The 27,925-nt window shown below is 42.3% G+C and overlaps 1 protein-coding gene across 1 annotated transcript in view; it reads right to left on the bottom strand.

Annotated features, from left to right (window-relative positions):
• HSPA12A (heat shock protein family A (Hsp70) member 12A) overlaps positions 1-27,925 on the bottom strand; it is a 76,497-nt gene that overhangs the window by 25,256 nt on the left and 23,316 nt on the right. The window contains exons 4-6 of the mRNA XM_048505551.1: positions 21,642-21,828; positions 20,936-21,040; positions 16,865-16,981 (exon numbers count right to left, since the gene is read on the bottom strand). Coding sequence (XP_048361508.1) covers positions 16,865-16,981; positions 20,936-21,040; positions 21,642-21,828 — 409 coding nt within the window. The remainder of the gene's footprint in view (positions 1-16,864; positions 16,982-20,935; positions 21,041-21,641; positions 21,829-27,925) is intronic.

The following is a 27,925-nucleotide window of genomic DNA, read 5'->3' as shown; positions in this document are numbered from 1 at the left end:
AAGGCGGTACAGATTTGAGTCTTAGTAGCTTCGGAAATATGAAGGCTTGTTTGTTTTTTTTTAAAAGGAAAGAACCATTTTTGCCTGAAATGCTTTATTTTTTCACTGTATGAAAACCAAAAAAACCCCAAAACAGTTCTTTGCAAAATGTTTACAAAATGTTTTAATTGTTCCGTGTGGAAAAAAAACCATAGTATTACACATTAGGCAACATCAACAGCACTGGTCATTCTGTCTTTAGTTCTTTAATAATCATCAGCATGGAGTTTGCCTTTTTTCAATAAACAGTTTCTTAGTGTAACATTTGTTCTTCTCTTCTGTGACTCTGCATTGGTGTGACCCTCTTGTTTCTGTATGCTTCACTGCTGATCCACTTATTTTGAACTGGTTACCACTGTTTATATTTTATTTGTTTGTTTGTTTATATTTTCAACTTATTGGCCGCCCTCCCCAGAAGGGCTTAGGGTGGCTTACAACATAACACAATAGTCCATTTCCTAGAATCATTATTAATAAAATCAGACAAAAATAATCTAAAACCAGAGTAAGATCCACAACAGTTTGGATGGCGATAAAATCCCCACCCCCACCCCAAGCCCACCGGAGGCCAGGACGATGTAACCACACTCAGCCCAGCTGGCCAAATGCCTGGTGGAACAGGTCCATTTTGCAGGCCCTGCGGAAGCTCACTAAGTCCCACAGGGCCCTGGTCTCTCTACGGAGCCTGTTCCACCAAAGGGGGGCCAGGACTGTAAAGGCCCTGGCCCTAGTGGAGGCCAGCCGGACGTGTTTTGGGCCAGGGACCACTAATAGGCACTCCGAAGACCGGAGGGTCCTAACGGGGCGATATTGGGAGATGTGGTCTCTTAAGTATACAGGTTCAGTTGCAATTCAGGTTCAAAGCAGGATCCAGCTTTTAAGTGCCAGTTCATTAAATATTGATTCCAGTTCATTAAACACCCCCCCAAGCAGTTGTAGATTCAAGATTGATTCAAGCCTCTGTTTTAAATAAATACATATGTAAATAAATAATAAGATTGGCTGCACATCTCTTCACTCTTACCCTAACTGTAAGCTTAAATCCAAGTGAACATATGACAACGTGGACATGTCCACATTTGCTACTTGTTCACTGCAATGAGCACAATGCTTTATATGAAATGAATACTCAGCCCTAAGTAGCATCTCTGTGAAGAAATTTTCTTGTGTGAAGTGACTGAATTGCAGATTCACCAACTCTTAGAGGCATTTAAACTGATGTATACCTATTTAATTATAAGGCATATTAAGTAATTAAGAGCTACACGTGCTATTTTAATGGAGGATGGATCACAACCACACACTCTGCTCTTAAAGATAAACATTGCTGTGACTATAGAAAGTGGTTTGTGTTGCCATAACTTCAGCAGCTTCCCACAAGGCAACTGGGAACTGTACTGTGGCTGTCAGTTATAATCCCATCATATCTACTTAACAACATCCTACACTGCTTACAATGTGCCATAAGCACACAAAACAAAAAGAACCACATCAGAGTTGAATATGGCCCCCAGCGGGGAGGGCTGAAAGATGTACTGTGTGAACTGAAGAACATGCAGCAACATAAAATGGAGAAAAATCTAGGGGCCCCATCAAACAGAAATAACTAACTGACTCAGGAACTCCCTCGGCTGCTTGCTGAACATTTTAGAGCAGGACCTGAAGTATGAAAAGCAAAACAGAGTCATTCAATATTTGTTCATATGCAATGTGTTATCTACATTTAACCCACTTTTTTTCTGCTCTGCTATGAGAACCATAACAGATACTACACCTTGGTGTACAAAAACTCAGTATTTGGCTCATTCCGCACATGCAGAATAATGCACTTTCAAACTGCTTTCAGTGCTCTTTGAAGCTGTGCAGATTAACAAAATCCACTTGCAAACAGTTGTGAAAGTGGTTTGAAAACGCATTATTTTGCATGTGCAGAAGGGGCCATTGAGTCGTAAACAAATGACTTACAATCGTGACAATTGATTTATAATTGTGACAGTCCCAATCTTCACTTCTTCCAATGATCAATCCAGGGATATTTAAATCCAACAGGTGAGAACTAGCAGTTTTCAGTACAATTGTGCATGAAGCTTGCAGGGAATGCAAACGTTAAACTGAAACATCCAAGCCAAGGCATAAACTTTATGCAACTTTATGCAGATATCAAACAAGCCTTGTGAACTGAACTTTTGAAAGAGAAAATTTTTTAGAACTTCAGTGTTTATTAACTTATTCCCTTTCCCTACCCCAAGGAATATATGTTAAGGGAAACCACTTTAAAATTTTGAGAAACTCAAAACCATATACTGTTTTTAGTTTCTCACATCTGTCTCAAATGCTTACATCAGTGATGGTATTTGATATATTGATAGATAAGGTGCTTGAAGTTAAACAGCATGACATTATTTGAGTTCTCACAGACTGGGTTACCAGGTTCAATAATCTTTTCAGCCTGAATAACATGCACAGGAAACAGTGACAAGATCTTAAAGATCTGCGGCATCCACAGAAAACTGAACAAGCCATTTAATAATTAGTTTGTTAAATTATGTTGGACAAGTGACAATAGTAACACTCAGTCCTTATGCTACCAATTATTTTCATATCAATAAGAATACTGATTTGACAGCTCATCAAAGCAGAGCTGAAAACAAATTCTACAGGGAAAGGAGAAAAAGTTATCTGCTTTTATCTGACATTTATTTTTGTTAATTTTGGTAGTAATCCTAAAATAATTGTTCCCAGTTAAAGTATTGAGTTTATCACAATTTTTTAAAAAAACCATTTGGCATTCCCATTTTTATATTAAGAATTTAATAATTCTAAATAATGAATAGCTATTGAAGTACTGAAGAAATTTCAAATACTGGTAAAATATACTTTCTTTGGATCACGGGGGGGGGGGGGCAAATAGGCTGTGGGAGTGGCACCAGGCTGTACTGATACATTTGCCTTCTCCACCGATGAAACACCCCTGCCAGTGGAGAGGGCAAAGGTGCTGGTGGCCCAGCACCCATAGCTCCATGATGGTGAAACCCTGAAGTGGGTGCAGTCATGAAGTAATGCTGGCATCTGATTGGGTGTCAGCATGGAGAGGGGGTGTTCCCAGGGTAGAGCTGACTTTAGTCAGCTTCCACCCAAGTTTTAAAGCCAGGAACACTTCAGCCAGGCTTAGGAATTTTAGGTGGCATAACTCCATTAAGCCCAACGGAAGGTTTCCAAACAGCTGGGGGGGGGGGTCGTGTGTGTTTGCTGCCTCCCTGCATTGCATGAAAGCACTCTGAAGATGAGGCTGAAGCGACACCATCCCCAGCTGCCTCAGGTTGAGGATTGGGCTGTTTAGCATTTACATGACAGTGTGTTAGTGTCATGCTCTGCACTCTTAGCTGTCCTGTCTATGGTGTTCCCCAGTCCCACAGGTCCTTCATGGGGTCTCAGATAGGCTCTTCCCTGAGTATTGACCCAGTGAGCTGGTGCTAGTGGTTGACTGACTTTACAGCAGGGCAGCCACCTAGTAGCCTTCTCCTCCCTGGCCCTCAGGGGCTCCGGGGCTTTTATAGTGTCCTTCCCATCTCCAGCTCCATCCTTGGGCCCGCCGCCTCAGCCTGGCTCTTCCAGGACCTTGGGGTCTAAATTCCCATTCTTCTCTTTCCTCCCCTTTTGCTTCCCTACAGAAGGGACTTTCCCTGCTGTGGGCCAACTTCCTATCAGCCAGCCTCCTGAGGCCCAACCCTCCTTTGATGCTTCTGTGGCCATTGCTTACTCCTCTGCTGTAGAGCCATGCCCTGCCAGCGAGTTGGTCCCCAGGCTTGCTGGGGGGGGGGGGGGTTGTCATTGTGCGGGCTAGGAAAGTTTGGAGCCACAGGCCCTGGACAGTTGGTTCAGGTGCTAAGAATCAGTATTCTCTTTCAGAGTAGGTTTTTTTTACTTTAAAAATTGTATTTAACATATAATTGCAAATAATTTGAATTATTCACAGGAATTTTTTTAAAGTTACATGTGAAGAATATTTCAACCCCCCCCCCCCAAAAAAAAATACTGTGACTATAATCATAAGCTTGCATAATTTGATCACTTGCCTTCTTTGATTTCCATTTTACAACCTTTTGAAATTCTGGGTAATTTAATTGATTAGACTACTAATCAAAGCATTGCCTGTCATCAGTCCATATGTTACTATGAAGTGACATTAAGCAAATGCTTTGAACAGAAAAAATATTTCCATAACTACAACAGTTGCATGCCAGTAAAAATGCCTTGGGAGGGAGGGATAAAGGTGCCATTTTAACTTTTCATTTAGTATGAAAGTTTTGGATGCCCACTTCTCTACTTTCTCATTTCCTGTTAAGTTCTTGCACAGGTAGATGTCACACTTCAGTACACCATTTGACTATGCTAAGATTCATCTTCACTTTCTTCAATCATGGGAAAAGGTGTGCATCAACTGAACTAATTTAAGGGCCGCAAAACAGATTATGCAACAGACCCCGTGATGAGCTCTCCTGACAATATAATGGTAGTGCCAATGTTACCTCTCTCCCATGTAGCTAATACACACTTCAGCATTCTCTCACTTAGCGGCTGAATGCTGCCTCCGAAGTCCACATTGACTCAGAGGTGGAAGGCAGCAAAGTTGAACACTGGGCCCAGCATTCCGCTTGGTGCTGCCGCCTCCAAAGTCCACTTGGAGTTTGAAGGCAGGGGAGGAACAGAACTAAATGCCAGCTGTGGTGTGGAATTTTTCAGGATCAGGTTTAAAAGACCTGAAAATTTTCAAGAAAGTTTTTAAAAAGCTGTGGGAAAACCCCTTACTTACAGGGGGTTGTTTTTTTCCAGCTTTTTGGAAAATTTCTGGATCATTTAACCCTAACCCCAAAAAATGGTGCACACCCCTATTGTGCAACATATACCTACTTTGTTAACTTGTTGCCCTTCTTTCAGCAACTCTGGTTCACAATTCCTCCTCCATGATTGCTTTATCTTACAGTTCATATGACCTTAACATTTTTCTTCTAAATTTGATACTTCATTTCTTCTGTGTTCCATACACTAAAACCTACTGTGTCAACCACAAAGCTGACTCTGTTAACAAGTTTACAATCATCACTTTTTGTTGGAGAAGTTCTTGTATGGTGGCTTTCACCTATTATATTCCTGAGTTTGAGTTTTGTCATGCAGCCACCATCATGTCATCACATTTATACTGTAATGCATTGTGAAAGTATTTTGGGAAACAAAAACAGCTTTACAGCTGTTTGTCAAACAGCTCTAGTTTTGAAAGTAGTTTAGAATGCAGTGAAGATAAATAAGAATATGCTGGGGAGCAAAGGAAAAATCATGAGAACTTTTTTTCCTGACATATAAGGCTGCTTTAACTCCTCTTGGATATTAGTAAACCATAATCACAACCTACTGCCCATCTGTATCTAACACACAACAGCTCGTACTGTGTTCTTACAATTATATAACCTACAGATTACTCTCCCAATGGGATTTGTGACAGTTCCAAGTAGGGTGCAAGAAGGTGCTGGGTTGCATGTTATATATCAAAAGAGGAGTCCTGTCCTTTTCCTGGGCATATCCTCCCACTATGACACTGGACTGTTTATACCTTTTACTCATCATGTTTCCTCATGGCATCCTTAGAACTTTTTCAAGCAGGAAAGATATCACTGTGCTCAGCACAAATTCTGTTCTGCCACTGCAGCAATGTGGGTTTGATTCCTTACAAACTATTACTGCTTTAGAGATTCTTTGTTGCAGTAAAATAGTCACAGTGTGTTAAGAGAGATAATCAGTGATAACACTTTTCGAGAGATGCCAAGCCTCCATCAACCCCAGCTTTTTCCACAGACAGCACTGCTTGATATTTCATTGCATCTATAGAAACCTTTCAGATATCATATATATTTTGCATACATGGTCTAAAATGTTGTTAGTTGCTTATAAGGAACAACAGCAGCTCCTTATTTGCTTGAATACCTAATAGTGCTTGAATACCTAATAGCAGTTAGTAAAGCTGTATCTACAAATGCAGGAACGGGGTATGTTCCATTAGTCTGGCACAGTCAGTACATTTGTGCAAACCTAACCGCAGCAATTAGCAGGTGTAAATTGAGATTTGTTAGCACATATTTCTTGTTCCATGCATTTTAACACCATGATCAATTAAGCTCCCTTAATTAATTATGGCTTTAAAATGTTGCAATCTTGTACTACATTACAGCTTCATAACAAACATTAGTGCTTATGCTGAAAAGAGAATTCATAAGTGAAAGTATCACCATAAGAACTGCATCCATAAGAACTTGCTGTAATAGCACCAATCCATTCACTGACAACAATCTGCCTCTATCAGCAAGTGCCAATTAAGGGGATTTCTCCCTTTCCCCTAACACCACTAATGTGCCTAATTCCTGCTGCTTTTGCTTTCTGGAAAGTCTGGCAGAAAATGAAGTCTAGCAGGGAGAGATTGCACTTTTAAAACATCACTTCCTTTGTTCCACAGGATCTTTCTACCTTTTTACACCAAAGAAAAGAATTAGCCATGCATTAACAACCATAATATGTCTGTTGTAAATATACATTAGCCACCCTCTAAAAGGCTGTTTTAGCTTCTAGCAACAGAAAAGCAAGAAGATCAGATATCCTATGAGGGTCCCTCAGAATCATATACCAAAACATTCCACCTCCTTAAATAAAAAAAGAGAGCCATGTTGTAGAAATCTTAAAGAGATACACCAACCCTGTTGTTCATCTTTGTGGACTGTGTGCAGGCCCACATTGGGAGAGTGGCAAGCTCACTTACTACCGGAGATGGGAGTGGCACTGCCTATTTGAAAAGTGACTGCCACACTGCTCTCCCGAAAGCTGCATCCCTACTGGAGTCCACGTCCACGGAGTAGTGTTTGAGAAATGTTGTAGACAAAGACCAAGTCACCTGCAGATCTCTCAAATGTTGACAGCAGCACAGAAGGTGGCAGAGGTCAACACTCAATGGGAACATCTCCACGCTGCAGTAACTTCCAACAATTCGAAGCTACTCTGGGCTGTCCTGAATAATTTTAACCGAAGCAAGCCTCCTACCCCTACCTGTATTACCCCTGATATTTGGCATGACTATTTTAGCAAACTTTTTAATGACGATATTTTAAGCAATGGATCTCTTTCACCCATCCCTTTTGATTTGTCAAGTTGGCCTCCTGTCTCATCTCAAGAAGTAGTTGAGCTGTTAGAGGACCTCAAAGGAAGGAAAGCTCCTGGCCCTGATTCTATAATTCCAGAGATTCTGAAATTTCATACTAATTGGTGGGCCCCTATCCTGGCCACTCTTTTTACCCAAGTAAACAGTTCAGGTATCCTACCCAAGACTTGGCTGTCTGCGACTGTGTTTCCTGCATCCATAAAAAAAGGAAGTCACTCAGAGGCCTGCCAACTTTCCAGCCATCCAGCCTCCTCTCAGTGATAGGGAAGCTTTTATGCCAAATTGCTACTAAAGGAAAACTTCAGCTGTGGCTTTCCCACTCTGGTGCAATGCGGGCTGAACAAATAGGTTTTCGCGAAGGGGAAATCTCCTTCTGGACCATGCCTTTGCGTGCTATTACACCCTAGCCAGTAAATATTCAATCAATGCAGATAACAAACTCTACGCTGCCTATATTGATTTAAAGGCTGCCTTTGACTTCTGTGCCGAGATAACTTCTCTGGACAAAACTGGCTGCCCTTAACATTGATGCCAGACTCTTGTTCTTAATCAGGCAATTGCACACAAATACCAGTTGCCGGATCAAGTGTTCCTACGAAGCTGCCTTTTTTGACAGACAGTATTCCAATACTGCCAAGGGGGGTCCAAACAGGGCTGCTGGTCCTGGCCCTCACTCTCTTCAATCTTTTCTTAAGTGACCTCCCCTCTGCCCTCTCCCAGCAGTGAACAGCCATGCCCCCAAACTGGGTACGGCATCCCATGTATCAATTCCTGCTTCTATGCAGATGACAGCTGTCCTTCTCTCTCGATCCAGAAGCAATTGGCCTCAGACGTGCTTTAATGAAGCACTGTGTGGATTACTGTGAATCCAACAGACTGACAATGAAACTATGAGAAAAAACCAAGGTATTGGTCTTCTCTAGGTGCTTTAAGAAGCTCTCACATGGGCAATGAAAAGCACCCAAATCGAACAGGAGTTAAGTGCTATAAATACCTTGGCCTCTCATTTCTCCTTTAACCTTTCATGGGCAACCCAGAGGAAGGCCCGGCTTCTCCTAGCTACATCTAATAGTTATGTCAGCACTACTACTGGTTTCTTTTACAGCAGTGGCCACTCCTTTATCCCTCCTCTGCCCTCAAATTTTTCAAATGCCAGAAGTTAAGCCTCGAGATTGCTTTTACGGAGGTCCCAATTTGGATTCAAGCTATTAACTACTCCTTGAGATTCTCTTCAATCCAAATTTTTTCACACCGAGATGACTGGACCCCCCAAATTAGTGCCCTATGCAGCCCTTTTGTCTGCAGTTAGAGTTGGCAAAACTTCACTTGGAATCAGCCCGCTTGGCTGAGGGACTTTTAAGATTCTGGCTGCGAATTCATTTTTTCTCTCGGGACCATAACTCCCTGGTCCACCGTCTGCTTCTCTGACACCCATTCCAACCCTGGTTTTCCATAATTGAAGAAAAAATTGCCTCCTATCAGGACTGTCCAAGTGGATTCACTTTGCCCCTTTGTCCTATTCAGGAAGCTTGAGTAGGAAATTAAAAGTGCCCACTCATGTGGATAGAGAGTTCTCCACCTTATGGCATCACTGCAGCCAAGAAAAACGTGCTCCCTCCTGTATTTCTCTTCTCCCATTTGAACAGGGCCACCTTGGCACACTACCTGTATTGTTTAATAAAACCCTGTTCAAAGGAGAGCCATAATGCTCGCCAGGTTCAATGTTATGCCTTCTGCCTTGTTACATGGCAGATTTAATAAGCAAGAAAAGGCTAAAAGATTGTGCCCATGTAACGATGGCTCAGTTGAATCTCTGGCCCATCAATTACTTCACTGTCTCAGATTCAAGGAAATCAGAGCCAAGTATGTGAATCTCACTCCCTTACATTTACCCGACCTCCCCGATTTATTTAGATTACACTACTTGTTGGACAACCCTGATCCTTCTCTCTGTATGATAGTGGCAGACTTTCTCCTGGAAATTACTAAATGCCAGTAGATTTCCTTTGTCCTAACATGTATATCCTATGTTGTATATGCTTTTTAATCTGTTTTTATTATTGTTTTACTGCTGTCTATGCCAATAAAGGCTTGCTTCTGCTAGAAGGCGGCAGAGGCAGCTTGGCCCCTTGTAAAATGTGCTCTAACCAGTGGTGTATCTGCCAGGGGACATGGGGTAACCCATATTTCTGGGCAACACCACCTGGTCACATGGGGGAAACTGCCCCCCCACACACACACACGTGACCAGAGAGTCAGCCTCTCCAAGGGAGGCACAGAGCTGAAAATCAGCTTAGCTGGAGCAGGCTAGTGCCAGACTATATTTTCAAGCCTCCTCCCAGTACCCTCCCAAGAGCCCTGCTCCTTCCCAGGGAGCCCTGAAGGGCAGAATACTCCAGTCCTGCTCATCTACAGAGCGTGCACAGTTGGGCCTCCCTCAATCCCGCCTGGAGATCAGGAACGTGGCCTCATCCCCCTGCTTTTAGCAGGCCCAGTCCTGCCTTAAACTATCTTTTCAAGTTATGGTGAGCATTTCAACAATAACTTGAAAAGATAGTCCAAGGCAGGACTGGGTCTGCTAAAAGCAGGGGGATGGGACCACATTCCTGATCTCCAAGATCAGTGCCTTGGACTATGTTTTCAAGTTATGGTGATCATTTCAACAACATACCCATGAGCCTTTGCTAAATATGTAAATTTGTGAATTCATGCATGTGAAGTCATGCTTGTTCCACCACCAAAGTGGTCGAAACCATAAGGCCTAGCAGCTGTTGGATTTTAATTGTCCTTTGATAATGATTGGACAGGAAAGACCTCACCAAAGACCTTATAGTGAGAGCTCTCTTGAGAGGTAAATATGGATGCCCTGTGTTGGCATTCAGGAGTGCGCCTATGAATTCTATTTCCCGAACAGAAGATAAGTGTGACTTTTCATGGTTGATGAGGAACCCCAGTTTAACCAGTGTGTTAACCATGAAAAAGACCTGATTGGCTAGTTGGGATTCAGAGCTGGGCACAAATAGCCAATCATTCAAATAAGGAAACACAGTACAGCCTTTGAGGTTGATGTGGGAAACAGCCACAGAAAGGCATTTTGTAAACACTCTTGGGGTCGTTGAAAGACCAAATGGCAAAACTGTGTACTCATAAATGAAATTACAGATCTGTCTAGAAATCTGAGGTATTTATGACATGATTCGTGGACTGAGATGTGGAAGTAAGAGTCCCAGAGATCCAGGACTGCAAAGCACATTCCTGTTGATAGCAAAGGAAAAATATAATTCAGTGTCATCATCCTGAAATGCTTGACCTCCAAAAACTTGTTAAGGCCCCTGAGATCAAGTATGGGTCTTTTCCCAATATCTTTTTTATCCATTAGAAAATATTGAGAACAGTAGTCATACTGGGAGGCAGCTGGGTCCACCTCTCTAATGGCACTCTTAAAAAAGAGGCAGAGATCTCTTTCTTCAAAACAGAGGAAGGTAGGAAAAGTTTGGAGGCTCTTGCAATGCAATCAGGCTGAGAGTTGAACTTCAAATAACTGTGGTTTATTATTAACAGAATCTAAGAATCAACTGTAATAGAACATCAAATATTGAAAAACTGAAGAGAAAATCTCTCTGATGCAAAAATGGTGCTCACAAAATAATCCTCTAATCACAGCAGCAGAAAGAGAACTGAAGGGAGGAGTGCCCCCCTCCACTAGTCACATGGCTGATTGGGTGGGGAAATATTCTGGTGCTGTTGCTAGGGGAAGCACTTCTCAGTCAATTCTTCTGCAAGCTTACAAGAATTTGATCTCTGCAACCGGCCTGCGCCTGTGCAGTCCCAATGTGTGTCTGCATAGAGTCCACAACAATGAACATTTGAGTTCTGCAAAAATGACAATGCAATCCTATCCAAAGTTACTCCAGTCTGTTGGTTGAGTTCAGTGACCTTTAGCAGCTAAGGATTTAAATGTTTGAGATTGAAAAGATGAGGTTTTTTGTTGGTCAGCAGAGATGAAAAATCTGCCAATTTTTAGCAACAGTGAGAATAAATTTATCTTTTCTGCTACCATCCACCCATTCTTTTCTTCATTCTTCTCAAGCCATCACTGGAGTTTAATTCATCACTACAATGTTCTCAAGTACAAGGAAGTAAACTGCCATGGTAAGATTTAAAATTTCTGCCCAATCAGAGCAGTGATGTTCACAGGGCATGTGAGAAACAACTGGGAATAATGTCTGCACTTATAATCTGAGGTTTGTAACAATACGTTTGGCTAAAAAAAAAAACAGGATTCCATGAAAAAAAAGCAAACTGGAATCCCTAAGTCAAATCTATTTTACAATCTGTCAAAGGCACAATAATCTTCAAATACTCTATTAGGAAATTATATTCTTCATGTCACCTCCCTTTGGCTCAAAAAGATCTCTATATCCTATGAAAAATAGCAAATTAGAACCCCAAGTCAAATTTACTTTACAATCTGTCAAAGGCACAAGATTCTTCAAATACACTATGTAGGAAATTATATTCTTCATGCCATCTCCATTGGCTTGTGTTTCCCTGTCCTCTATACACTGTGGACTAAGAGCCAATCAGGTAACAAATTCAGGTAGAAGAAGAACTGAACATTTAAACAGTCACTCCTTTTCAACAGTGATGCCCAAATGACAAAGGGCAGAAAGCACTGAATAGCAGAAAAAATGTTTAATATTAAAAGATTTTAAAAATTACAAAAAACTTTTTGTACTGTTTATTGCCAAGGTTGATAGATCTCACATATGTTCAAAAATAATAATTTCACATTAAAGATTCTAGATTGTATTAGATACAAGTGCTTTTAGGCCTACAAGTCAACATGTCCTTGGATACAAAACACCCAGCCTGTAGCTAGATTAATAAGATGGGCAGGAGGAAACTTCTATAAATATCAATACAACTGTAACAACAATGTAGGAAAGTAAATCTCATGTCTGAAAGCAATGTTAAATATAGTTTTTCTTTTGCAGTTACTCCTACTGTCAAAGACATTTTTCTTGGAAAACAAAGCAAAACAACCAAAAAGGGAAGTGGACCACCCTACACTGGAAGGAAGGAAGGAAAGAAGGAAAGAAATCTTAAAATGCATTAAACTCTTGGCAGTGAGCAACATAATAAAACAAATACAATGTACATTATATATTTTTAAAACAGTCTCTGAAAGAATACAAATGCATATAAATATTAGGCTGGATCCTGCCATTTCATTCTACTGGTGCCCATGTGTTCCTGTGCTGTAAAATGTTTTGCGCAAGAACATTGGGGCACATCTTAGGTGGATTCCGCACAGGCCAAAAACAGCACCCTAGGGATGGTAAAAACACCGTCCCTGGGGCGCTGTTCACACAGCTGCCGCCTCCACATCGAGGCAGTGCCATGCTTCCTTACCCCACTGGGGCGGAAATGCTGTTTTCCTGCCGTGCTTAATGAGGCAGGAAAACAGCACAGTGAATGGCACAGGGTTGGAGGTGCTGCTTTTCGGCACCTCCATTTCCCCCCACACTTACCTTCTCTCCTTGCGGAGCTCTGCAGGGACAGGAAGGCACACCCACGCTGCCCTCTGTCCCCAGGGAGGCCTGCCCACACTGCCCTTCGACCCCTGGAGGTCGGAGGTGCTTCTGCAGGCTGCGGCTGCTTGGGGACCGCTCGTACCTCAGCATGCAAACGGCCCCGGGGCTCCACCAGCATCATATGTGCCAGTGGGAAGCTGCCTTAGTGGAACAAAGTGGTATGAGCCAACTTATTAGTTTTATGTGTTGTGTATTCCTTTAAAGACAATCTTCGATATAAATAATTTTCATTACATTTATATTGTTCATTACTGTGGGTTTGTAGATTTGGGGAAGGACATATTTTCGTCATTCAACTACACTTAGTTTTTGTGCTGTCTGCAGATTCTTACATATAATATGACTAGTATTGAACAGGTATTACATGAGTGGCATTACTAGAACAAAGAATTTATTTCCTTTTAGTGCAGTCCTCTCAATATTACAAGGTATTTATTTTTATTTGCCCCTATTTGTTATTCTGCCTTTCCTCTCAAAACTCTAAAAGTTTATGACACTAACCTTTATAGTCAACAACCAAGTGTCTTCAGCCAACAGCCTGTTCTTTTACCCTGTCACTTCCCTACAATCTGAGTTGATCGCAAACTTATAAGTTTTAATCTGCCCTCAGAATTCTTTCTGAAGCTGGCTGGTAAACATATGTTCACAGACAAAAAAAAAATTACCACAGATGCAAACAGTGTTCAACAACATTCCATTGTTTCACAAATGGGAAATGTTAGGACAGCATAAGCCTACCTTTCACCCTACATTGCTAGCTTCCATTTCACAGGTACACATGCACACAACAGCAGGCAAGCAACAATAGACAAAAGTAACACATGGGTCTCTCAAGTTTGGATTTACCTACAACTGTGTCTTCCATGAGAAACTTTTAAGTGATTTGCTTCTGGTACTACCATTAGCAATCCCACAACACAGACTGTTGAGAAAAATGTTGCTCAACATTAGAAACATGCACAATATATTCAAAATGGTTAGGGTAAAACTAAATAACATTAGGGGTTACTGAAAATACCCATACACAGAGCACATGCAACTCATAGTCACTGCATGAATTATGCTAGCTCCAAAATAATTATCTAATACTCAATGATATTCTAGTGGAAAGAAAGATCTGCACAGTTAACATGGCAAAGACACAAACAAATCTAAAAATAAGGGACATATGTACACTAAGGACTCCTGATATGCCAAGGGATGGATACTGGACCTTAAAAAGGGTAACAAGACATCATTTTCCTTCTGTTGGAATTTACTAAATATTGAGTAAACTTAAATCAGAAGTTAATGTTAATGTGCATGGGATACAACTGAAAATAGGATCCAGGCTATGAGGTATGAACCGTTAATGAAGACAAACTTGTTCTGATACAGACTGTTGTGCACACAAAACTTCCCACTTTCTTCTGCAGGTTGGGAATGATCAGTGAGTTTCAGGAATTGAGCATTGGATGAATTAAATATTTCCCCATAATGAAACAGAATGGGTAACCTCTGAACACTAAGAGGGCAGTGTAGATCTGGTATCTTTGGTGGCCACTCCTCAGTCTTCTGGAATTTTTCTAGCTTCTGTTTTCTTTGTGGCATTTTGTTGCCAACAACCATGGTATACTTCTGGAGAGGCTGAATGAGTTGGAAGTGGGGGGTTTCATTGATTCTACTCTTACGTGACTGGCTAATTTTATAAAGTAGTGTTGGATACTGCTGCTTGGATTTATGATATTTATGTTAAAGCATCCTGCAGAGTTCCATCTTATCACCCATACTGTTGTCTATTAAACCGCAAGGAGAAATCATAAAAAGATCTGGAGGTTCAACCAATATATGGATGAAACTCAGATCTACTTAACATATGAGTCAGATGGATCTATGAAAATCCTCAACAAATGCCTGGAAATAGTAAAGGGAATGATGACAGCCAGTGAACTGAAGCTCAATTCAGACAAAACTGAGGTGCTGCTTGTCAATGACAAAAATTATTCAGGACAGAGGAGTGAGTCTGTCCTAGAGGGAGTTGCACCTCCCCCCTCCCTGGAACAAATTGGCAGCTTGGAGGCACTGCTGAACCTTGGCCTACAGTCCAGATCTTCTCTGTGACATGTAGTACCTTTTATCAAGTTCTACTGAGTTCTGCTGATACACCATCTACTGTCATTCCTCATATAGTGTGTTCTGTCCACAGTGATCCATGCTCTGATTACTTCAGATTAGAGAACTGCAATATTCTTTACATGAAGATACCTTTGAAAATTGTCCAGAAACTCCAGCACATTAGCAGCCAAAGTAACAGATCAAAAGCACTGAACTGGGTGCCCATTTGTTTACAGACGTAATTCATAGTGCCGGTTCTTATATTTAAAACCCTAAATGGCTTGTGACCAGGGTACTGGAAGGATTGCTTACTTGAGCCCATCAGTTGAAATCTGCCTCACAAGTCCTGTTCTCTGTATCCCCACTTTCAAAGGAGAGCTGTGTGGCAGCCAGAGACTGCCCCCCCCCCCCACCAAGAAGTGGCACCCCACTTGTGAAATGCACTTCCCCTCAAGGCTTGCCTGGTGCCTACACTGCTTTCTTTTAGGCACCAGGCCAAAATGCTTCTGTTTATCTAGACTTTAAATTAAGAGGTTTATTTTTCAGTACCATTTGACTTTGGAAACCATTATTTTAAACTATATGTAGTCTGTTTTTATGATCTATATTCTTATGCCAGCCTGGGGCTTTTAATATTTATTGTAATTTTTTATCAGAGAAATGCCAAATTCTGCAATCAGAAAATAGTTTGATAATCCAACTAGTCATATCTCCCTACAGCTCCTTAATTATTCTCCTTTAGTATAGTGATAGGGATTTGTTTAGAATTTGAATATATTGTCTATATTGGGACAGAAAGAAAGCCTTCTGCGTCTGGAGTCTGTGGGAGCTGCATGGCATGCATAAATTCTGCTCCCTAACTTCAGGGAAGCTGACAAACATGTCTTGTGGTTTGTGACCCAACTAGCCTAGATCTGTAAAGCTGGAGCCTGGCAATGTGTTTGTAACAGCACACCAAACAAGCTGTCGTGTAGCAGATTTATGTAACAGTGTAACAGTCTCTTGCCAGTTTGACCAGAGAAATGGCAGGGAGGAGACAGAGAGGGTCTGCTCATAACCCCATGTCTTTCTAGCTGCTTTCCTTCTCAAAATTACTGCCCATGCATCCAGTTTTTTTCCACCCAAGGAGGAAAATATGGGTTTCTTATTTTTTTTCCCCTTGTGGCAAGAAAAATAGCGTAGGATTGATTCTGAGTAGACATACAGAGACAAAACAAAAGATAAGCAAATGCCACTTCCTGTTGTTCTTCCACTCAAAACTGTCGCCTTTTTAAAAAAATCAGGACATGTCGCACATCTGGTGTGTAATGTTTAGTTTTGGCCTCAGTGATTGAGCAATAACTGGACATGCAGAAAACAAAACCAGAACAAGAATTATAAACTTGTGTATGTAACAGTCCTGAGCAACCCGTTTGGGTTTTTTTTTTTGCATTGTACTGTTTGTACTGGTTTCACTTATCTCTCTGCCTGTCATTTTGGACTTGTGGGTATTGTTCACGCAATACCCGTATGCTTGGTTTGTGGATGCAGATTCTTTGAATCAGCATTTCTGATGTCTCACCATCGCAGATGTTAATGGAGAAGCCAGAGTTCTCATACAAATCAGCAAAAAATGAAAAAAATAGTCTTTCTCCGTGAAACTTCATCCATTCCCATCTTTTCTACTATATATTTATAAAAATTAAAAAATAATAAAAAATATATATTTATAAAAATATATAGTGAAATGGGAAGCTAGAACGAAGATGAAATCCCAATATTGATATTTCCCTGAGTATATATATATTTTTAAAAGAGACCAAATGTATTTATTTAGGGAAAAATTATTCTGCCCCTCTAGGAAACTGCCCAAAGTGGCTCTCAAAATAAAAATAATACAATAAAATAATAAAAATAACATACCCACTCCTTTTGCCCACAGTACAAATCTTACCTTATACGCAGCTTGCCTCATAAACTGCTTAGCAGGCTGCTTCCAAATGGCTGGCACAGTGATGACCCATCGTACCTCAGAATTTTCAAAGTCTGAACCTTCCTGATCACTCAGCTCCTGGAATAAATGAAAGTAATAGCGTAGTAAGATATAAAAGTGACACCAGATGTTTAAAAAATTGTGCATTTTTTGCTGGCTCCAGTGAAAATCAGTTGCATTCTTCTCGTTCATGTTTCTGATGTTATGTCTAAGTCAGACTCCTTTAATAATTGACTGACATGTTTAAATGTGCAAAATATCAAAGACATGGTTTCTGTTACACCTTCTCAAGGAGTAATGAAGGAAAATATTGATTTAGAAAAAATTTATCTCCAATAAGGAGGCCAGAATGTGCCAAACACATTAGCTTACTTCGTATATGACTTCACAGTGGACGTCGAGGTTGCTCTGGATTTATTCTCCTAAATAATAATCAGGCTGAAAAATATTTGCTGTATCACTAACAAACCCCACATTCTCTTCATTTTATTTACTTTAAATGGCCATTATATCTTATGTTACCATCATTCAAAATTATGGGGGCGGTTGTTTTTAAACTCTGAGGCCCCTTCCGCACATGCAAAATAATGCATTTTCAAACCACTTTCACAACTGTTTGCAAGTGGATTTTGCCATTCCGCACAGCTTCAAAGAGCACTGAAAGCAGCTTGAAAGTGCATGATTCTGCATGTGCAGAATGAGCCTGAGTTAACTTTAACTTCTGCCATCACGGAACACTCTGAAAAGATCTGAGTTCACACTAGTTGGGAAAATTGTGCTTTAAGCAAATAATGAAAAGTAGGTAGATACTAAGAACTCACATTCAGTTTTTGGAGTCAGTGGTAACATGATTTAGGAATGATTCCAAATGCAATGACCTCACATATCTTTCTCTGCTTTCCAAACAAGAAAAGAATCCTGAAGGGTGAACAATATTCTCTTTTGGAATGCAAATAATTTTGTAAATGTAATAAACTAGCAGGGGTATGATTACATAATACAGGCCGCATTTAGGTATCTTAATATACCCTTATTCATGACAGTCTGATTCTGATTCTCCAGAGACCTGATTGAAGCCTATTTAAAGTGTTTGTGTGCTTGCTCCTTCCTCGTCACTCCCTCATGAGTGAAACACAGTTGAAAGCTTCTTGGTTTGGGAAACAGGATTGCTAGAAGAAGAAGAAGAAGAAGAAGAAGAAGAAGAAGAAGAAGAAGAAGAAGAAGAAGAAGAAGAAGAAGAAGAAGAAGAAGAAGAAGAAGAAGAGGAGGAGGAGGAGGAGCAGGAGCAGGAGCAGGAGGAGGAGCAGGAGCAGGAGGAGGAGGAGGAGCAGGAGGAGCAGGAGGAGCAGGAGCAGCAGGAGGAGGAGGAGTTTGGATTTACATCCCCCCCTTTCTCTCCTGTAGGAGACTCAAAGGGGCTATCAATCTCCTTTCCCTTCCCCTCTCACAACAAACACCCTGTGAGGTGGGTGGGGCTCAGAGAGCTCCAAAGAACTGTGACTAGCCCAGGATCACCCAGCTGGCATGTGTTGGAGTGCACAGGCTAATCTGAATTCCCCAGATAAGCCTCCACAGCTCAAACGGCAGAGTGGGGAATCAAACCTGGTTCCTCCAGATTAAACTGCACCTGCTCTTAACCACTACGCCACTGCTACTCCTGTACACTGTTGGCTCTCAACAGGGTTGCCAACAGGCTTGTAGAAAAATGTTTTGTACTTTTAATAGCGGTTTAATGGGATGTTATTCAGCTCCACACCATGAAAGGTTTCAATAATTCATTTCCATGTATTAAGCCTCTATTAAGAGACAGGACATTTTTCTACAGGCTTGCTGGCAACCCTATTGGGAAATTTTAATGTGATGTCCAAACTAAAGTTTGTTTATGCCCTCATAATCTGGGATTCTGAACCATAGTTTAATCCGAGTTTAGAATCCTGGTTTATAAGGAGAAAACAAATTCCAGTTTGCTCAGAAATTTGTGTTTAAACATAACAACTCCATGCATGAAAGAAGGACCCATGAGAGCTTGATTAAAAAAAAGCCATGGTCATGCCTATCACAAACAAATGTTTTCATAGCTACTGAATGTGGCCACAGTTTAAAATCTCTGGCAGAAAAACAATGCTTTTTATCCAAAGACAGTAATGCTTGATTTAGGTTCTGATTTTTGAAGCAAGTTAGCGTAGACAGAAAGCAGTCTCCCTGTTCCCATTTAACTTCTACTCCAACACACTGTGAGAGATCTTTAGGCTTTGTGCCTATCGATGTGCCACAGCATATTTTTGTCACTGCTCTCTAATTCCTTTCACTGTACACCTTTGCCTCCAGCCTTTCCAGAATGAAAAGGATGGAGCTGTATGCAGAGCCAGATATAAAGTCAATCATTCTTCAAACAGGATTTTGAAAAGTAGGGATTAAGTATGGAAATAAGGAGCCGCATTATACAGAGCAAAGGCCATCTAGCTCAGGACCACCTATCGATTCTCCTTGCAAGCAGTGATCCTTTACATGCAGTGGTTTAATTTGCTTGGCGCCCTCACTGCTAGATTATTTAGCTCAACTAAAAAAGGCATCCAGAGCCCTTCTTTTTTCACACTGTTCATAATCGTAACTCGGTCTTCTGAAACAAGATTCCAGTTTTATGGAACCCATGTGGTTATCTACACCTATTTTGTGTATTTTATTTACAGTTATTCAAAGCAGGTGGGACAGGTGCAACCTAGCTACATAACAGAGCCATGTGTTATATAGTAGAGGTTCTGCTGAATGGGAAACAACTAAGGTCGATTCCCCACGGGCAATTAATTGCATGTTACTAATGCGAAATAACCAGGTTTCATGGACACCTCCCCACTGCTTGACAGATGACGAGGGTTTCATTCTGTTTCTGGTGCTCGTTCTACCCCTTATCCTGTGTCCTGGCAGGACCTGCTTCAAAGTACAACTTTTTCTCTAGCGCGTTTCCTATCCAATTCCATGGGAAGGAACGGGGGTGTAATCTTTCTTTAAACTTCCCACCGTGAATCGTGACGCAAATGCCACCAGTCAGAAGAAGAAGAGGTCACACGCATGCGCGTGCGACCTCTTCTTCTGACTGGTTTTTTGTTCGGGCTCTTTGTAACAGATCAATAGAGCACCAAGCTACTTTAAACTGGCAAATTATGGGATGGCGCATGCCTGCCCCTGTGCACATCCATCAAGCAGGAGCTGGGCCTTAAATCTGTCTCCAGCCATATTTATATATTTTGAGGAGGGGAAAATGAAGCAAGCACCAGGCCCGGGGGGGGGGGGGGGGGCGCTTGGCTTCCTCTCCCCGAGGAATCTGCAGAGGGCGATCTGATGTAAACAAAAAAAGGGATCTTTTTGCCTTCCCAACCCCTCCCCCCGGCTGATGGGTCCCCCTCCTCTGCAACTCCAGCGATTAAATCCCTGCTGGCTGCTCTGTCCTGAACTTTGAAGGCTGGGCTGGAGGCGCCTTGCTGCTGCCAGCAGAGGAGAGAGGGGGCTTTTGGGGGGCGGAAGCAACCCCAGAAGCTGGCCCTGGTTTCTTTCCTCCACAGCCGGCAGAACCGTTTGGGGCCAAGTTCCCTACTGGAGAAGGAATGGGTAATCTTTCGTCAGAGGAAACAAACTCAAGAGAACTGGTGCATTAGGATTAAGCCTCTCTGCAGGGAAGAAGACTGAATGGAAGAACATGATTCTGAACTGAGAGAGAAAAATGGGAACTTACCTATCTGAGAAACAAATGAAATATATCTACTTTTGTTGAGTTTGACAGAGACAAGATATCACTATTACCAAGTACATGACAGAATTCCACTAACATGTTTTTTTTTAATTATAAGGAAGGAGGTCATGCACAGGAATCTAGAACATTTCAGCTCCATCAGTTTGCCTTCATTTCCCACAGCTGCTAAACTCTGTTTACATCACATACCACTGCAGGCAAAAGCCTGGCAAGGTTAAGTTAGTTGAGCCGGCATCTGTCATGGTTATAAATATAGAGAACAGGAGACAGAAGAGTTGCTTTACCTTTAATGCTTGTTCCTTAAAGTACTGCAGAGCATAAGCAAATATTTCAAGTGCTTTGACTTTCTTGCCATTTGCAGCTGTCAGGTCTGTTTCCAGACTGAGATTCTGGAGAATTAAAATACAAAGTATTGTAAGTTGGCCGAATTCCCACTGAAAATTTAATCTAGATACAACCAAGTTTCAAAAGAATCAGCACCTTTTCATTCAGGTTCCAACATCCTCACTGCAGCATGTTTCTAGTGAAGATGTCAAGGCCTGCCCCTGGGGGTGGGGGTGCTTGCTGTCAGGGGTGCAATTATTAAGCTAGCAGCACCAAAATTTCAGAATATCTTTAGGAGACCCTCCTGATGATACCCCCCAGGTTAAGTGAAGTTTGGTTCATGGGGGCCAAAGTGTATCCCCCCTCTCCTATTAGCTCCCATTGGAAACAATGGGGGCACCCCCTTTGGGAGTCCATAGCTTTAAACCCCCCTGGACCAAACTCTAAGGAAAATGGGCTTCCACAGCCCAAATCTAAATCAAGAAGGCTAGGAAGGTGAGACAACTGCCATTTATGCTTTAAAAAGCTATTTGCAGCTATGTCTTGATGTCACATTTAGTTTGATGTCACATTTAGTTTAGTTTACTTTAGCACTAATGAATAAGCTGTAGTACAGTTATGATATTAAAATATTTAGGAAGAAACATAAAGTCAATCATGACTTACTCCAGTTGTGTGCAGCTTCATCTTAAACTTCTCAAAATACAACCAGTGCTTTGATTCATTAGGGTCTAGGTCATGATAGAAATCTCTGGCTGCATAACCAAAACTGTGGAACTTTCTTTCTGGAGTTAAGAGGATAGTTGTTGGTGTCTTCTGATTGGACACTCCAGGGTCTCCTCCTTCCCATCGCCTAAACATACAGAGGAAGACATTCTGAATCAGTGAAACTAGGACCTTGGCATTCTTTATCACATTAGATGTCTTAGCCATACCATCAGTAAACAAGAACACTGAACTCTGACCTAAAAGATCTGGGATCACAGTTCAAAACTCAGGACTGTTGCTGCACTGTGGTATGCTTTTTATGAAGAGATGGTGTTCATATGAAAAACACAGTTCCTCAAACTCAGGAGCAGGCAAGAGAAGTTTGATACTGAGGAGAATAGAAGGGATGAAGAATAGTGCAGTTGCCTGGCTCTCTTATGATATTCAGGACTCTGACTGACGCCCTTTCCACATGGCCAAAGCAAAGCAGGGTGCAGCCTTTTGCACACCTCCATGATGGCAGCTCCGGAGCTAACATGAGTCACTAACGTGCCTTCGCACAGAGGCGCATCTTTTTTTTTTTACTTATTTCCCACCAATGCGCAACTACACGGGCAGCATGAACCCCCAGAGCCTTGCTGATGCCTCATGTTTCCAGAAGCGCCTGCTTGGCTCCGCAGATGTGAGGTGGGAGGTAAACAAACAGGAAAGCACAGCCACATAATGCGCCTTCTGCCTGGCCATTTGCTTGGCTGTGGCTGCGAGGCGCGTTAAAACTAAAGAATCACACAAATCGCAATTCTTGAAAAACCCAAATGAGGGGAGGGAAATGCGGAGCAGACTCGCATTAGGAGCGGTATTCGCGCAAAGTTCCCCCCAACCCAGGTTTTATCCTACCCTTAACCCGTGTTTATTAGCCCTTGTGGAAAAGGCCTGAGTGTTGGAGACAGCAGTGCTATAAGTGTTTAACCTCATAGTGAACAAACTTTAGAAATGGATGATGAGGGACTTGAAGGAAAGCCTAGCAGCATGCACAAAACTGCTTCAATATGAGGACTTTCTTCCACCAGCTGTAGCTATCTTTCACAGTAACCAGCTGAAGCTACTTTCCACAGTACCACTGATAGCACCAAACAGCTACACATCAAATCTCTACATAGTGAAGTCATTGGTGGGAACAGTACTATAAGGGGGCAGGTATAGATTAAAAGGTGAAACTATTATGGATAACACATTTTATCACTAGACAGGAAGAAAATGTTCCTCAGCATATACAATATCACCAATTCTCAATATGTGAATTCTTCTCTTTCAATATTAAGTTTCTGGGATCAGGTTAGGCTGAATGAAATCCAGTTTTGCTGATCCATCAAATTACATATGTGCAGATATGTCCAAAGACAGGAAAAGTTGGTGAAATTCATTGCTGCATCTGTTATTCTGTTTATTTGACCACAGATCTCAAAACAGGTGCAGTCAGTATATTCTGGAGCATTAGGTATCAGGAAAATTGCTATTGGGAAGGCGGGAGAAAAGCTACTGGTTCATTGTACATTGTTCTGATGGAACACAATGACTGCAAAATGCAGCCCAAGAAAACAAATGAACTGGTTTTAACAGCAGCCATTGAGACAGACGATAGCTACAAGATGAAATCCTCAACTCTAGTCACATCTCTATTAATCTGAATAGCTGTTCTTTTCTTTAAAAACCCTCCATAACTAAGGCTCCTTCCGCACATGCAGAATAAAACACTTCCAAACTGCTTTCAATGCTCTTTGAAGCTGTGCAGAATAGCAAAATCCACTTGCAAACAGTTGTGAAAGTGGTTTGAAAACGCATTATTCTGCGTGTGCGGAAGGAGCCTAAGAGTCATCACGTATCTTTTTAGAAGGCTTACACCTATAATGTTTTTTTCCTGTACACCCAATTGTAAAAGATATGAATGCAACAGACAAGTATTTGAAAACACACATGACATATACATACAGTGAGTGAAATACTAGGACTAATTTTGAGTCCCTACTGAAGATGTATTTGAAGGCAAACCAAGTTTGTTGCTGTGTAATGTGTGGAATGCCTCTAATACTTTTCTATAGAAAAAAATGTGTTAATAATAAATAAATACACTGGGGGGACTGCTCATACACAGCAACTGAAAGAATAAACAAGGTAAGATTATATCTCTAATCTCAACTATTCACAGTGGCCATATCCTTCCAACCATATAACATTTTTAGCTATCAAACACCCTTTTTAGCTTCCAGTTTTCTAAATGAAAGATCATGGATGGATGACTTAGCTAATAAACATGAATTTTATCTCTTACTTTATGAATAGAATACCTTGTTTCAGATAGGATCCTATGATCCAGGGGGAGCTAAGCCATGGCGCTACAAGACTTTTACATCGCATACTTCATATCGCATTGGCCACACACCTTATTACGCACACAAACTGCACATCTTTATTCTTTTTTTCTGCAACATTCCTCTGACTCGCAGTATTAGCTTTTTGGGGATCAATGCAGGCTTTTGGGGAATCTTTAATTAGACTTCAGTGCAGTCACTGACTCTTGGTACTCATGGAAACAAACTAGGTAACCATGTCATCACTTCTACATGGGATTATTCAGTCTGAGCAGAAGCTGTTGCTTGTTAAATCCTACGCACCAGCTGCACATTCAGGGAAAGAAAAAAGGTATTGTTTTGATTGGAGTTCCTTAATTACTGTAATTTTGACTCATTCATGGACTGTTATGCTAATAGAAAGTGCACTTAGGAGTTGAATAATAGTGACAGCCATCTATTCTCTCCTTAGCAGCAACTGCACTAGCCCTCTTTCTGGAATTTGCCTGTGAGCTGCAGTTCTCTGAGCAACGCAATATCTCACTGATATTGTGGCTAAGATTTGGACACAACAAACTAAGATGCTTCAGGTCCTTGGGTCTAGGACAAAGTGTGAACATACAGAGAAGCTCAGTGTTCTTTGTAAAAGGAAGTTTCTAGTCCTTCAGGTTTCAAGGACAGCCTTGAAAGCATACAGTGGATGTTGCACGAAGGTTTATGAAGGACTGATGGTAGCTGAGAAGGATTTGCGAGCTTTGAGGGATTGGGATTTCAGTGTTTTCAATCGCCACCCCCTCAGGGAATCTGGCAAGAATTGGCAAGTATCTGTGCATCCCCTCCACATTTACTCTTATACCATCTTAATCTGGCCTTGACTGTCCGAAAACCCGTTTTTCAAACTATTTTTAAAACTCTATAGAACTGAATCTTCTCATTCTACTGTCTATAAGAATTTATCACCCTAATTCATTTCCCTTCTTCCCATGTTTCCAGTTCCTTCGCTCAACTGCTTATCTAACTACATTGACCTCAAAGACCTAAGCCCAACAACCCACAGCAGTGGGACCACTGAGCTCCAATCTACTATCAAAGCTTGATGTACTGCCTTTCAGCAGCTGACACAAGCTATTTATACATTTCAGGAAAGAACTGTTCCCTCCCAAATAGTCTCTGATCTACAAAGTCTGGTTTCCCTTAAATTGCTGAGCAAGAGTTATAATGAAAGAGAAGCCACAGCTATAAGGACTCTGATTCTCTGTTTCTTTCCACTCTCTGCAGGACCAACTACTGGTGGTGAAACTGAAGGGAGATTTTCAACCTCAGTTAGAAACAGCGGCTGAGATTTACCTTGGCCGCCGTTGCTAACTGGGGTTGGGGTAGGGAGAGGGGAAGGCTTAGCGCTTGCATCCGGCTTCCTCCCCACATCATTTCATCAGATTGGGAAGGGTTTAAAGTAGGATTTGGCTGTGTGGCTAGAATTCCTTAACCACTACTCTGTATGCCTTTCTGGCCTTCTCGACCCCCTCTGTCCCTCACGTTTTTACCCCTTTCACAGTGGGGGTGGTCCTTCACTGCCTGACACACCTTCAGGGTCAGGGTCAGGCCTCCAAGACCTTGCGCATGCACCTAGCTGCCATTTCCTTTTACTGCAAAGGTAAATGGGTGTAGCCGACCCATGCTGCTCTTTCCTTGCTAGGACAGCTATTGACGGGTGGAGCTGCTTACCACCACAGCTGCACGACAGCCGCAGGCCCATTACCCTAGTCATGTAGGCAGGCCCGTCCAGTCAGCTGTTGAGTATCTGCTCCTCCCAGTTCAAATTAAAGCTGTTCCGGGCAGCCTTTTCCTTGGCCTTCTTTGGGACTTTTCGCTGCAGTGAATTGGTGCCCGCATCTCGGGATGGCAGTAGCAGCGGGACCCTCATACTGTCAGACCTATGGGTGGGTGGCTTTGAGGTGCTCATCCAACTTTGCCAGTCCAAGACAGATCAGCATGCTTGTGGGACCATGATGGTCCTTGAGGCTTCCCCCTCAGGATTGCCCTGTCCAGTCAGAGACACAGCTGACTACCTTTCCATCTGGCCACTGACCCAGGGCCCCTTCCTTATGCATTCTGACAGTACATGCTTATCATGCTTCCAATTTACCAGCATCCTTCAGACTTGTTTGGACAACATGGGGCTCCCAGCATCAGTTTGTCCCCCACTCCTTCAGTATCATTTGTACACCGCCCAGAGCCCTTTGAGGGTGGGCAGTATATCAAATCAAATCAATAAAGTAAGTAAGTAAATAAGTATCGGTGCCACTACCTGGGTTTCCCGAAGAGCAGATCCACACCATTGGGTGCTGGCGCTCCCTGGCATACAAGGGATATGTTCGCCCCTAGCTTGAGAACTAGTGTTTCTCATCTTTCAGTCCTTTCAGGCCATCACAGGACTATCGGGATTGTTGACCACAGCATTGTCCATTGGGCTGCCAAGTATACCTCTTCTTCTGGTTGGGGGAGAGACCTTGGCCTTGCCAGCCACGCTACCATGTTTTTGATGGGACAGAGAGGGATATGTTGGGAGGCCTTGTTGCCAATACTGGATGGAGCAGTTGCAAGGGGCGGACCACTTCACGCCCTGATCATCCAGCTGGGAAAGAATTATCTGCCCAAAGAAAAGAGTGTGTTGTTGGCTCACCACATGGTTTTGGACTTGGAATTCATGACATGTTGGTTGCCAGGGACTACTATTTTCTGGTCACACCTACTGGAGTGTCAAGTATGGTGTGTGGCATTGGCTCCAGAGAAAGTGAACCTGGCCAGATGCAGGACCGATAAGACAGCAGCACACCTTGTGCAGAGCCCTCCGGGAATGGGGCGGTATAAAAGTTTAAAAAATAAATAAATAAATAAATCTCTGGGGGCAGGTGCGTCGTCCACCTAGACATTGCATTTCACCTTCTGGCACTGTATCAGAATGATGGCATCCATCTGTCGGAATGGGGTATGGACCTTTGGCTGCACAGCATCAGATCTGCTTTGTGTGATTGGTTGTTGACTTAGGAAGCTTTGGCGAGAGCGAGGTGGCCTAGCTCTTTGGCGGGTTTGCATGGGGAGTGATCTGTTTAGGGTAGGAGGAGCCTGCGTACTGGTCCTCTGCATTTGGTGGGGGCCTCCATAAGAGACCTGGGGATGGAGCAAGCCTGTGAACCACATGCCCAGGTAGGGTTTGCTGATGGTGTGCACTCCCTGGCAGCAAGGGGAGTTCACCCAGAGGCCAGTGCCCAGATGGCTTCCACTATCTTGCTGTTGGCATTTTCCGCCATGCATCGGGCTGCGGGAAAGTTATTACTGGGGGACAGCAGACGAGCTACCCAGTGGTCACTGGGGGACAGCAGACATGCTGCCCAGTGCTGGATCCATTCCTTATGCTGTGCCTCTGCTTCCTTTTGCCAGCACACCAATAAAACAGCTGTGGCCAAATTTTACCCACACAATGAAGTTTCTCCTTCTGCATCCTCAGACCGTTTCCTCCCCTTCTCGGGCGGCAAACACCACAAGACACATTTTTTTGCTGGGGGCACCTGTTGTCTAGGGCCCTGTGTTTCCAATTGCTGCTACAGCAGAATAGCTGGGCAGTGGAACAAACTGTCCAGAGAAGTCATACAAATCTTCTCTTGAGATTTCAGGAGACTGAATGTGCATCTGTCAGAAACTGTTTAGATCTAACAAATTGGGCTTGTGCAGTGGACTGGATTACATGACCCAAGAAATTCCCTCTAGCTTTGTAATTTTGGCAGGCCCACAATTTCTTGTTTGCCTGTTATCAGGACACAGAATGCTCAACATTTGTTTATGTCAGTTCATCGATTTGTTGATGTTTCTGGGAGTGTAGAAATATTAAAAAGC

This window comes from Sphaerodactylus townsendi, linkage group LG08 (genome assembly GCF_021028975.2).
Source record: "Sphaerodactylus townsendi isolate TG3544 linkage group LG08, MPM_Stown_v2.3, whole genome shotgun sequence".
In the NCBI taxonomy this organism is placed as follows: Eukaryota; Metazoa; Chordata; class Lepidosauria; order Squamata; family Sphaerodactylidae; genus Sphaerodactylus; species Sphaerodactylus townsendi.
The sequence above is the reverse complement of the archived record's forward strand: the minus strand, read 5'-3'. Positions and strand labels throughout refer to the sequence as shown.